Source organism: Oncorhynchus clarkii, chromosome 22 (genome assembly GCF_045791955.1).
Source record: "Oncorhynchus clarkii lewisi isolate Uvic-CL-2024 chromosome 22, UVic_Ocla_1.0, whole genome shotgun sequence".
Lineage (NCBI taxonomy): Eukaryota > Metazoa > Chordata > Actinopteri > Salmoniformes > Salmonidae > Oncorhynchus > Oncorhynchus clarkii.
The window spans coordinates 3117449-3130376 of record NC_092168.1 but is presented as its reverse complement, the minus strand read 5'-3'; the positions used below and the strand labels follow the sequence as shown (position 1 = coordinate 3130376).

Here is a 12928-nt window from a genome sequence, read left to right as displayed (position 1 = left end):
TGACTAAGATTCTCCGCAAATAAACCCTACTTTACAAGTAAAATCAAGACACGTCTCTATCGGCAATTCCATGAAAAATAATAGCCCAAGTTTAAAGGTACAAGCGTTACTCCAGCTATGTTTCTCAAATGCCAAATGAATAGATTAGCAATCAAAGAATAAAATAGACATTCAATTACTAGGAAACAGATATTGCGCCTTTTAATAAAAGTAGATTAGGTTTACTTATGCAACGTATTTCAATTACTTTACTACATCACATTAATCACGCAATGATAATTAGTTTGATGGAAAACCTTAGGCTTTGTACGACATTATGAATTACATCGAGATTCCCTCTTAATTCTCTCTAACTTTATGGAAAACAGTTTATTCAATAAATCCCGCAACTTCTCTCATACTGGGAAGAAAAAATATAGCATGTTCAGACCTTAAGGGCAGATTAATTTAAAATGTTTCACCCAGACGGAGATAATCCAATATGCGTTTTATAGTTACATCGTTAGGGTAAGATAACCAAAAGTGGACACACACTAACCCGTTTCTAGAGCTCAATTTCCCAGATTTTGTAGACTAGTTTAATAGTGCTTAAAACCTCATCTTTATCAAATTATCCATTTAAGATACCAACTCAAAACCTACGTACGTTAAATTGTATCTAATTATTCTCAGCATTACTTTATCAAATCCCTAGTAATTGATTATACACACATACAATTTATCATAATTTCAAATAATTCATAGAATCCATATAAAACTTAAGAAATCTTAGGTACTCACACAGAACTTTAAGGATCACCCACACAGGATTGGTCAGATGTTCACACAGAACTGGTCAGACAACTATTACACTACCACTCATTACACTACCACTCAGAACATAAAAAGGTTACCCACACAGAGTCAACCTACCCCGCTCACACCGACAACTATTACACAGTGATCCCATAACACAATACTCACACAGAGTAACCCAGGGCATACCTGGCTAGCACATTTAAAATAATTGGAATTCACCACCTCTGAGGGTCACTTAAACAGTCACACAGACGCACAGAATGTGCTTCACCAAGTTCCATGTTTCACCTAGAACACACAGTCCCCTGGCCCCTCACCCTACAGACCGCACCAATCCACACTGTGATCAATTCAGTGTCAGGACAGCTCTTGGTCACTCGCAACCGGACAGTGGCAGGGTATCTTTTGAGTCCACAAACTTTCAGATTACTCTCCTCTGACTCGGCCCTGCTTACGCCACCAAGGTGCCTTCCTTACAAAGGAATTCACGCTCAGAGTATACGTAACAGGCATATTTAAAAAACTTGACTTCAAATCTGTGTGTGGTTCGCTCACCATTTTCTTTAAAAAAAAACTCAGTTCGAGATGTGGTATCCACTCAGCTCGCTTCCTCTCAGATCAAAGGTTGGTCCATCTGCTTCATTCCCGAAGTGTGGTTTCCCTAAGATCCCAAGTTCCCTAAGATCCCAAGTTTGGGGGATCCCTCGTGCATGATTTATTTACCTAGATCATCAGGAACAGTCACCGAGTGAAGATTCACATCCCATCCTCGTCGCCAAATGTAGTGGAAATTTCCTGTATTTACCAAATCATGAGAGCAAACCACACACAAGTCAGAGTTATCATAAAGTCCATCTTTAATTATATGAGCTCCATCACAACCCTGTGACTCTCAGATTAATTCAGAGTCTATAAATGAATTCTCTGAGAGTCCTTACACATTGCAACTGAGATCCTTTATAGCAAAGACACACATAGCCAGACAGCATTGGCTATATATTATCGTTCAGCTTTGTCTCCTAAACTTATCTCGCTCTCAGGACCATAAAACAAAACCTCATCAACAGGCATATATCAAATACACCCCTCCTGGACAAGATCACAGAGACACAGTGACTGGCACACAGACATTGTGGAGCCAAGAGATAATTGGTTCCCCCTCAATCATCCCTTAACATGGTTTAAAAGATATGTTTACATATGAAGACAAGCTTGACCCCTCCCCTCTCTGCGGCCCAAGTAACTGACCCCATGACAGAGAACAGATAACTGCAACCGGCCAACAGTATTATCCAAAAATAGACATTCTAATGACATATCTCACATAAGCATGCAATAAAAATAAAACATCTTATCTATGTTACCCAACTATTCTGATTAATCCCCAACATAACACAGGTGGTTCATTTGCATTTGCTGGTGCACAGGAGACCTGTGTTAGAACCTCATCAGTCAAACAAACACATGTCTTCAGGTCTCAGGCAAGGTTTCTCATCACATGCATGAATCACCAAACCACCTATGTTGCACTTTCACTAAATGGGATGCACAGATCCTTTTGCTTATATTTGCCACAGAAATTGTTGTTGTTGTGAAGTAGGCCTGATTTCAAACCCAGTCAGTTAGTTTGGTGCTGTGATCTTTGAGTATGTGTTTGACCAGATACAATGCTATTTTATTTTAAACAAATTGACAACAGACTCCCATTACACTTATAGGAAGGACATTCAACGAGCACAGCACTTACACAAATGGCTGATGATTGACTGTTTTGTTAGACTTCAGTGTGACTTTTGACATTATCGATCATGGTCTGCTGCTGGACAAATGTATGTGTTATGGCTTTACACCCCCTGCTATATTGTGGATAAAGAGTTACCTGTCTAACAGGACACAGAGGGTGTTCTTTATTGGAAGCCTCTCCAACATAATCCTTGCAGAATCAGGAAATCCCCAGGGCAGCTGTCTAGGCACCTTACTTCATTCAATCTTTATTATTGACATGCCACTGGCTTTGAGTAAAGATGCTCAACACTATACACATCAGCTACTACAGTGAGTGAAATGACTGCCACACTTAACATAGAGCTGCAGTTAGTTTCAGAATGGGTGGCAAGGAATAAGTTAATCCTAAATATTTCAAAAACTAAAAGAGTATTTGGGACAAATCATTCACTAAACCGTAAACCTCAACCAAATCTTGCAATACATAATGTAGCAGTTGAGGTGAATAAATTGTTTGGATTAATCCTGGATTGTAAACTGTCAAAACTTGTTGATACAGCAGTAGCTAAAATGGGAGAAGTATGTCCATAATAATGCGCTGTTCTGCCTTTTTAACATCACTATCAATAAGGCATGTCCTATAGGCCCTAGTTTTGTCGCACCTGGACTACTGTTCAGTCGTGTGGTGCCACAGAGGGACCTTGGAAAATTACAGTTGGCTCAGATCAAGGCAGCACAGCTGGCCCTTAAATGTACACAGAGAGCTAACATGAATAATATGCATGTAAATCTCTCATGGCTCAAATTGGCTGAATGCCCCGAGGTGTCTGTTTTAACCTACTAGCACACAACTCGGACACCCATGCATACCCCACAAGACATGCCACCAAAGGTCTCTTCACAATCCCCAAGTCAAGAACAGACTACAGGATGTGCACAGTACTACATAGAGCCATGGCTCTGTTCTCCTCCACCTTTCCTGGCTGGCAAAGTTCCAGGATGTTCTCTCTGGTTTTGAATCTGAATTTTGCTAACTGAATTTGAAAATGGAATATGAATGCATCTAAGTTTGAATATACAAAACTTTGATCAACTTTAAATTATAGTTTGCAAACTTGATTCACAGACAATTAATGTAATATCTACCATGTTGAAACAGAATATATACAGTGCCTTCTGAAAGTATTCAGACCCCTTGACTTTTTCTACATTTTGTTACGTTACAGCCTTATTATAAAATTGTTGAAAAACGTTTTTTCCCCCCTCATCAATCTACACACAATACCCCATAATGACAAAGCAAAAACAGGTTTTTAGAAATAACTGAAATAGCACATCAAATCAAATTTATTTACATAGCCCTTCGTACATCAGCTGATATCTCAAAGTGCTGTACAGAAACCCAGCCTTAAACCCCAATCAGCAAGCAATGCAGGTGTAGAAGCATGGTGTCTAGGAAAAACGTCAACCCAGACAGGAAGATCACATCAGTGACTCAACCCACTCAAGTGACGCACCCCTCCTAGGGACGGTATGAAAGAGCCCTAGTAAGCCAGTGACTCAGCCCCTGTAATAAGGTTAGGCAGAGAATCCCAGTGGAAAGAGGGGAACCGGCCAGGCAGAGACAGCAAGGGCGGTTCGTTGCTCCAGAGCCTTTCCGTTCACCTTCCCACTCCTGGGCCAGACTACACTCAATCATATGACCCACTGAAGAGATGAGTCTTCAGTACAGACTTAAAGGTTGAGACCAAGTTTGCGTCTCTCACATGGGTAGGCAGACCATTCCATAAAAATTGAGCTCTATAGGAGAAAGCCCTGCCTCCAGCTGTTTGCTTAGAAATTCTAGGGACAATTAGGAGGCCTGCGTCTTGTGACCGTAGCGTACGTGTAGGTATGTACGGCAGGACCAAATCAGAGAGATAGGTAGGAGCAAGCCCATGTAATGCTTTGTAGGTTAGCAGTAAAACCTTGAAATCAGCCCTTGCCTTGACAGGAAGCCAGTGTAGGGAGGCTAGCACTGGAGTAATATGATCACATTTTTAGGTTCTAGTCAGGATTCTAGCAGCCGTATTTAGCACTAACTGAAGTTTATTTAGTGCTTTATCCGGGTAGCCGGAAAGTAGTGCATTGCAGTAGTCTAACCTAGAATTGACAAAAGCATGGATTAATTTTTCTGCATCATTTTTGGACAGAAAGTTTTTGCAATTTTTGCAATGTTACGTAGATGGAAAAAAGCTGTCCTTGAAACAGTCTTGATATGTTCTTCAAAAGAGAGATCAGGGTCCATGGTAATGCCGAGGTCCTTCAGTTTTATTTGAGACGACTGTACAACCATTGAAATTAATTGTCAGATTCAACAGAGGATCTCTTTGTTTCTTGGGACCTAGAACAAGCATCTCTGTTTTGTCCGAGTTTAAAAGTAGAAAGTTTGCAGCCATCCACTTCCTTATGTCTGAAACACATGCTTCTAGCGAGGGCAAATTTGGGGCTTCACCATGTTTCATTGAAATGTACAGCTGTGTGTCATCCGCATAGCAGTGAAAGTTAACATTTATGTTTTCGAATGACATCCCCAAGAGGTAAAATATATAGTGAAAACAATAGTGGTCCTAAAACTGAATCTTAAGGAACACCAAAATGTACAGTTGATTTGTCAGAGGACAAACCATTCACAGAGACAAACTGATATCTTTCCGACAGATAATATCTAAACCAGGCCAGAACTTGTCCGTGTCGACCAATTTGGGTTTCCAATCTCTCCAAAAGAATGTGGTGATCGATGGTATCAAAAGCAGCACTAAGGTCTAGGAGCACGAGGACAGATGCAGAGCCTCGGTCTGATGCCATTAAAAGGTCATTTACCACCTTCACAAGTGCAGTCTCAGTGCTATGATGGGGTCTAAAACCAGACTGAAGCATTTCGTATACATTGTTTCTCTTCAGGAAGGCAGGGAGTTGCTGCGCAACAGCCTTTTCAAAACATTTTGAGAGGAATGGAAGATTCGATATAGGCCAATAGTTTTTTATATTTTCTGGGTCAAGGTTTGGCTTTTTCAAGAGAGGCTTTATTACAGCCACTTTTAGTGAGTTTGGTACACATCCGGTGGATAGAGAGCCGTTTATTATGTTCAACATAGGAGGGCCAAGCACAGGAAGCAGCTCTTTCAGTAGTTTAGTTGGAATAGGGTCAGTATACAGGATACAGCTTGAAGGTTTAGAGGCCATGATTATTTTCATAATGGTTTCAAGAGATATAGTACTAAAACACTTGAGTGTCTCTCTTGATCCTAGGTCCTGGCAGAGTTGTGCAGACTCAGGACAACTGAGCTTTGAAGGAATACGCAGATTTAAAGAGGAGTCCATAATTTGCTTTCTAATAATCATGATCTTTTCCTCAAAGAAGTTCATGAATTTATTACTGCTGAAGTGAAACCCATCCTTTCTTGTGGAATGCTGCTTTTTAGTTAGCTTTGCGACAGTATCAAAAAGGAACTTCGGATTGTTCTTATTGTCCTCAATTAAGTTGGAAGACTTCCAGTTTGGTGTGGCGCCATTTCCGTTCCAATTTTCTGGAAGCTTGCTTCAGAGCTCGGGTATTTTCTGTATACCAGGGAGCTTGTTTCTTATGAGAAATGTTTTTAGTTTTTAGGGGTGCAACTGCATCTAGGGTATTGCGCAAGGTTAAATTGAGTTCCTCAGTTAGGTGGTTAACTGATTTTTGTCCTCTGGTGTCCTTGGGTAGACAGAGGGAGTCTGGAAGGACATCAAGGAATCTTTGTGTTGTCTGTGAATTTATAGCACGACTTTTGATGATCCTTGGTTGGGGTCTGAGCAGATTATTTGTTGCAATTGCAAACGTAATAAAATGGTGGTCTGATAGTCCAGGATTATGAGGAAAAACATTAAGATCCACAACATTTATTCCATGGGACAAAACTAGGTCCAGAGTATGACTGTCACAGTGAGTAAGTCCAGAGACATGTTGAACAAAACCCACTGAGTCGATGATGGCTCCAAATGCCTTTTGGAGTGGGTCTGTGGACTTTTCCATGTGAATATTAAAATCACCAAAGAATAGAATATTATCTGCTATGACTACAAGGTCCTATAGGAATTCAGGGAACTCAATGAGGAACTCTGTATATGGCCCAGGAGGCCTGTAAACAGTAGCTATAAAAAGTGATTGATTAGGCTGCATAGATTTCATGACTAGCAGCTCAAAAGACGAAAATGTATTTTTTTTTGTGTAAATTTACATTTGTTATCGTAAATGTTAGCAACACCTCCGCCTTTGTGGGATGCACGGGGGCCTCATTTAACACAGTAAATTAATCAGGCTTAAGCCATATTTCAGTCAGGCCAATCACATCAAGATTTATGATCAGTGATTAGTTCATTGACTATAATTGCCTTTGAAGTAAGGGATCTAACATTAAGTAGCCCTATTTTGAGATGTGAGGTATCATGATCTCTTTCAATAATGACAGGAATGGAGGAGGTCTTTATCCTAGTGATATTGTTAAGGCGAACACCGCCATGTTTAGTTTTGCCCAACCTAGGTCGAGGCACAGACACGGTCTCAATGGGGATAGCTAAGCTGACTACACTGACTGTGCTAGTGGAAGACTCCACTATGCTGGCAGGCTGGCTAACAGCCTGCTGCCTGACCTGCACCCCATTTCATTGTGGAGCTAGAGGAGTTAGAGCCCTGTCTATGTTGGTAGATTAGATGAGAGCACCCCTCCAGCTAGGATGGAGTCCGTCACTCCTCAGCAGATCAGGCTTGGTCCTGTTTGTGGGTGAGTCCCAGAAAGAGGGCCAATTATCTACAAATTCTATCTTTTGGGAGGGGCAGAAAACAGTTTTCAACCAGCGATTGAGTTGTGAGACTCTGCTGTAGAGCTCATCTCTCCCCCTAACTGGGAGGGGGCCAGAGACAATTACTCGATGCCGACACATCTTTCTAGCTGATTTACACGCTCAAGCTATGTTGCGCTTGGTGATCTCTGACTGTTTCATCCTAACATCGTTGGTGCCGACGTGGATAACAATATCTCTATACTCTCTACACTCGCCAGTTTTAGCTTTAGCCAGCACCATCTTCAGATTAGTCTTAACGTCGGTAGCCATAACCCCTGGTAAACAGTGTATGATGGCTGGATGATTTGTTTTAAGTCTAATACTGCGGGTAATGACTAGAGTTTTCGATTTGTCAGAGCTAATGGTGGGAAGCTTCGGCGTCTCAGACCCCGTAACGGGAGGAGTAGAGACCAGAGAAGGCTCAGCCTCTGACTCCGACCCCGTAGCTTAATGAGGAAAACTGGTTGAAAGTTTCTGTCGGCTGAATGAGCGACACATTTACATAAGTATTCAGATCCTTTACTCAGTCATTTGTTCAAGCACCTTTGGCAGTGATTACAGCCTCGATTCTTCTTTGGTATGATGCTACAAGCTTTGCACACCTGTATTTGGGGAGAGTATTTAGGTGCCTTTTGGCAAACTGCAAGCGGGTTGTCATGTGCCTTTTACTGAGGGGTGGCTTCTGTTTGGCCACTACCATGAAGGCCAGATTGGTGGAGTGCTGCAGAAATGGTTGTCCTTCTGGAAGGTTCTACCATCTCCACAGAGGAACTATAGCTCTGTCTGAGTGACCATCAGGTTCTTGGTCACCTCCCTGACCAAGGAACTTCTCCCCTGATTGCTCAGGGCATCCAGCTCTAGGAAGAGTTGGTGGTTCCATACTTCTTCAATTTAAGAATGATGGAGGCCACTATGTTCTTTGGGTTCTTCAATGCTGCAGACATTTTCAGATCTGTGCCTCGACACAGTCCTGTTTCGGAGCTCTACGGACAATTCCTTCGACTTCATGGCTTGGGTTTTGCTTTGACATGCACTGTCGACTGTGGGACCTTATATAGGCATGTGTGTGCCTTTCCAAATCATGTCAATTCAACTGAATTTACCACAGGTGGACTCTCAAGTTGTAGAAACATCACATGGATGATCAATGGAAGCAGGATGCACCTGAGCTCAATTTTGTGTCTCATAGCAAAGAGGTGGAATACTTGTGTAAATAAGGTATCTGTTTTTTATTTTTAATGCATTTGGAAACATTTCTAAAAACCTGTTTTGGCTTTGTCATTATGGGTATTGTGTGTTGATAGCTGATTAATTGTTTTTATTCATCAATGTTAGAATAAGGCTGCAATGTGACAAAGTGGAAAAGTCAAGGGGGCTGAATATTTTTCGAATGCACTGTAAATATTGAATTTGAATATTAAATCAAATTGAAATGAAAAATGTTAACTTCATGCAATTCAATTCAGTTTCAAATCATGAAATACAAGTTCAATTTATGAATTCAATGATTTAATTTGTGCATTCCAAATTCCAAAATATGACATTCAAATTCAACATTCTAATACGAAGTAAAAATTATGGAATTTAAATACAATTTCTGTTGGTACTGAAATCTCTCCATAATGGTTTTCAAAATCTAAAAACATTTTTAGATCTGAAACAACAGTATTTTTTCCTCAAATAAAATAGCTTGTGTTGGGGGCTCCCGAGTGGCGCAGCGGTCTAAGGCACTGCATTGCATGCAGTAGTGCTGGAGGCGTTACTACAGTCACGGGAGGGTTTGGCTGGTGGGGCTTAACTTGGTTCATCGCGCTCTAGCGACTCCTTGTGGTGGGTCAGGTGCCTGCGGGCTGACCCCGGATGCCAGTTGAACAGTGTGTCCTCCGACACGTTGGTGCGGCTGGCTTCCGGGTTAAGCTGGCGGGTGTTAAGCAGCGCGGTTAGGCGGGTCCCGAATCCGTTGGGGAGCTGCAGCGATGAGTCAAGTTTGAATAATTGGGGAGAAAAAAGGGGTAAATACCCCACAAAAATTGCTTGGTTGTCATATGTTCCTCAGTGAGCAATTTGTTTACGTCCTGGTAAATGCCCCTGGCGTCAAGACGGAGAGTTCTACGACCTTGAAAACAATTCATATTTTCTGTCGCTATCAAATGTAATTATATTCATGGCGTCACGCCCCAGTCTTTTATTTATTTAGAGACAAAAAAGGCAATTAGTCGGTGGCGCAGGGGTACAGGCAGACAGGCTGTCCATACAACTGTCAGAATACAGTATGTACACGTACACACGTGTGTATGCACAGACACACAAACAGACAAGTATGTTTGTTTGACAAGGATGGGAACAGAACAGAACAACGTCCTCAGTCTCCGTTCCAAAAACAGTATGTGTTTGAAAGGGTGTGTGTGTAATCATGCGTGCATGTATTTGTGATTGATGCAACTCCACAATCAAGCTGCCTGGTGTGTTTGAAACCCTTAGGTGTGTGTGTGTGTGTGTGTGTGTGTGTGTGTGTGTGTGTGTGTGTGTGTGTGTGTGTGTGTTAGAGCCTGTGGCTATGTGTGTGGTCCCTCATGTTGTGTCTTACTGGTCACAGATGTTCCATTAGGACTGCCGTAGGGTGTGTGTCTGTTAAAATGTGTGTACATGCTTATTCTGACAGTTGTGTGTGTGCATGACGGCTTTTGTGCGTGTGTGTGTGTCTAACGTCTTGTGTTTGTGGTCGCAGATGTTCCACGAGGACTCGGCTGGAGGATGGCAGCTTGTTGCTGTGGACGTCAACAAACCACATGGCCGCGCACCAGCCTGCCTCCAGGTACAGACCTCTGAGATAATAGCAGCACCACTGTCATCACTCCTGAACATATCACATGAACACACAGACACGCGTGCACGCCCCCAAACAAGGCCAAATTCTATTCAAATACTAATTCTTTGGGGCAGAGCTCATTCGAATTGTGCTTTGCAAGTGTTCATTTTATATTTACATTTGAGTAATTTAGCAGATGCTCTTATCCATAGCGACTTAAAGGCTCTTCATGGTCAATCCGAGGTTTGCAGTGGCCGTACAGCATTTTCTGCAATGTGGCCTCCACAGAAGTATTAGAATTTCATACTTGCACTTCGAGGAGCTGTCATACGCAACCAATAAATTGGTGTGCACCGCACCGCTCATAGTGATTCAGGGCTAATCGCTATAGCCATCCAGCTAATTACAAACAACTGGCTAAACAAAAAGACGAGATGTTGGAGTCTCCGCCACACCCTCGGTAGGGAGCCTCCATAACGCATTTTCGGATCAAACATAAATTGGCTTTTATATTCAGTTCATTCAACTTAACAAATAAACAACCACATATCAAAGTCATGGCAATAAAATATTTTAGAATGTTTTAAAAATACAAATACATTAATTTTGACACATCTTTAATGTATGTATTTAGTAACTTTGTAATGTTGCACATCTCTATATATATACAGTGCCTTGCGAAAGTATTCGGCCCCCTTGAACTTTGCGACCTTTTGCCACATTTCAGGCTTCAAACATAAAGATATAAAACTGTATTTTTTTGTGAAGAATCAACAACAAGTGGGACACAATCATGAAGTGGAACGACATTTATTGGATATTTCAAACTTTTTTAACAAATCAAAAACTGAAAAATTGGGCGTGCAAAATTATTCAGCCCCTTTACTTTCAGTGCAGCAAACTCTCTCCAGAAGTTCAGTGAGGATCTCTGAATGATCCAATGTTGACCTAAATGACTAATGATGATAAATACAATCCACCTGTGTGTAATCCAGTCTCCGTATAAATGCACCTGCACTGTGATAGTCTCAGAGGTCCGTTAAAAGCGCAGAGAGCATCATGAAGAACAAGGAACACACCAGGCAGGTCCGAGATACTGTTGTGAAGAAGTTTAAAGCCGGATTTGGATACAAAAAGGTTTCCCAAGCTTTAAACATCCCAAGGAGCACTGTGCAAGCGATAATATTGAAATGGAAGGAGTATCAGACCACTGCAAATCTACCAAGACCTGGCCGTCTCTTTAAACTTTCAGCTCATACAAGGAGAAGACTGATCAGAGATGCAGCCAAGAGGCCCATGATCACTCTGGATGAACTGCAGAGATCTAAAGCTGAGGTGGGAGACTCTGTCCATAGGACAACAATCAGTCGTATATTGCACAAATCTGGCCTTTATGGAAGAGTGGGAAGAAGAAAGCCATTTCTTAAAGATATCCATAAAAAGTGTTGTTTAAAGTTTGCCACAAGCCACCTGGGAGACACACCAAACATGTGGAAGAAGGTGCTCTGGTCAGATGAAACCAAAATTGAACTTTTTGGCAACAATGCAAAACGTTATGTTTGGCGTAAAAGCAACACCCTGAACACACCATCCCCACTGTCAAACATGGTGGTGGCAGCATCATGGTTTGGGCCTGCTTTTCTTCAGCAGGGACAGGGAAGATGGTTCAAATTGATGGGAAGATGGATGGAGCCAAATACAGGACCATTCTGGAAGAAAACCTGATGGAGTCTGCAAAAGACCTGAGACTGGGACGGAGATTTGTCTTCCAACAAGACAATGATCCAAAACATAAAGCAAAATCTACAATGGAATGGTTCAAAAATAAACATATCCAGGTGTTAGAATGGCCAAGTCAAAGTCCAGACCTGAATCCAATCGAGAATCTGTGGAAAGAACTGAAAACTGCTGTTCACAAATGCTCTCCATCCAACCTCACTGAGCTCGAGCTGTTTTGCAAGGAGGAATGGGAAAAAATGTCAGTCTCTCGATGTGCAAAACTGATAGAGACATACCCCAAGCGACTTACAGCTGTAATCGCAGCAAAAGGTGGCGCTACAAAGTATTAACTTAAAGGGGCTGAATAATTTTGCACGCCCAATTTTTCAGTTTTTGATTTGTTAAAAAAGTTTGAAATATCCAATAAATGTCGTTCCACTTCATGATTGTGTCCCACTTGTTGTTGATTCTTCACAAAAAAATACAGTTTTATATCTTTATGTTTGAAGCCTGAAATGTGGCAAAAGGTCGTAAAGTTCAAGGGGGCCGAATACTTTCGCAAGGCACTGTATATACACACACACACACACACACACACACACACACACACACACACACACACACACACACACACACACACACACACACACACACACACACACTCACACACAGACACACCAGTTGAGGTCAGTTAGCCTCTCAGAGGAGAGAGAGGAGGACAGGGGAGGGAGGTATGATAAAAAATGAAACGAGAAGTGAGTCAAGTGAAAAGAATGTGGCACCTCGGCTGTTTGTGACAGTTTCTGTGTGATTTATCTCCCCCAAATAGTATGCCAGTAATGTACAGTAGGCCTAGCTATTCACTGTGCCAATAATGTGCTATTCACTGTTCCAGTTTGAAGAAACATTTGTCCTTTTTGGCAGTCTGAGCTAGCAGAAGCAGCAGGACAAGATGTCACCATGGTCTGTCTGTCTGTCTGTCTGTTTTTTCTGTCTGTCTGTCTGTCTGTGTCGGTG

At 41.8% G+C, this 12928-nt stretch overlaps 1 protein-coding gene across 4 annotated transcripts in view; it reads left to right on the top strand.

Annotated features, from left to right (window-relative positions):
• Window positions 1–12928, top strand: part of LOC139380324 (sodium leak channel, non-selective) — a 265187-nt gene that overhangs the window by 49862 nt on the left and 202397 nt on the right. For all 4 annotated transcript variants that reach the window (XM_071122925.1, XM_071122924.1, XM_071122926.1 and 1 more), the window contains one exon: window positions 10112–10198. In XM_071122925.1, coding sequence (XP_070979026.1) covers window positions 10112–10198 — 87 coding nt within the window. The remainder of the gene's footprint in view (window positions 1–10111; window positions 10199–12928) is intronic.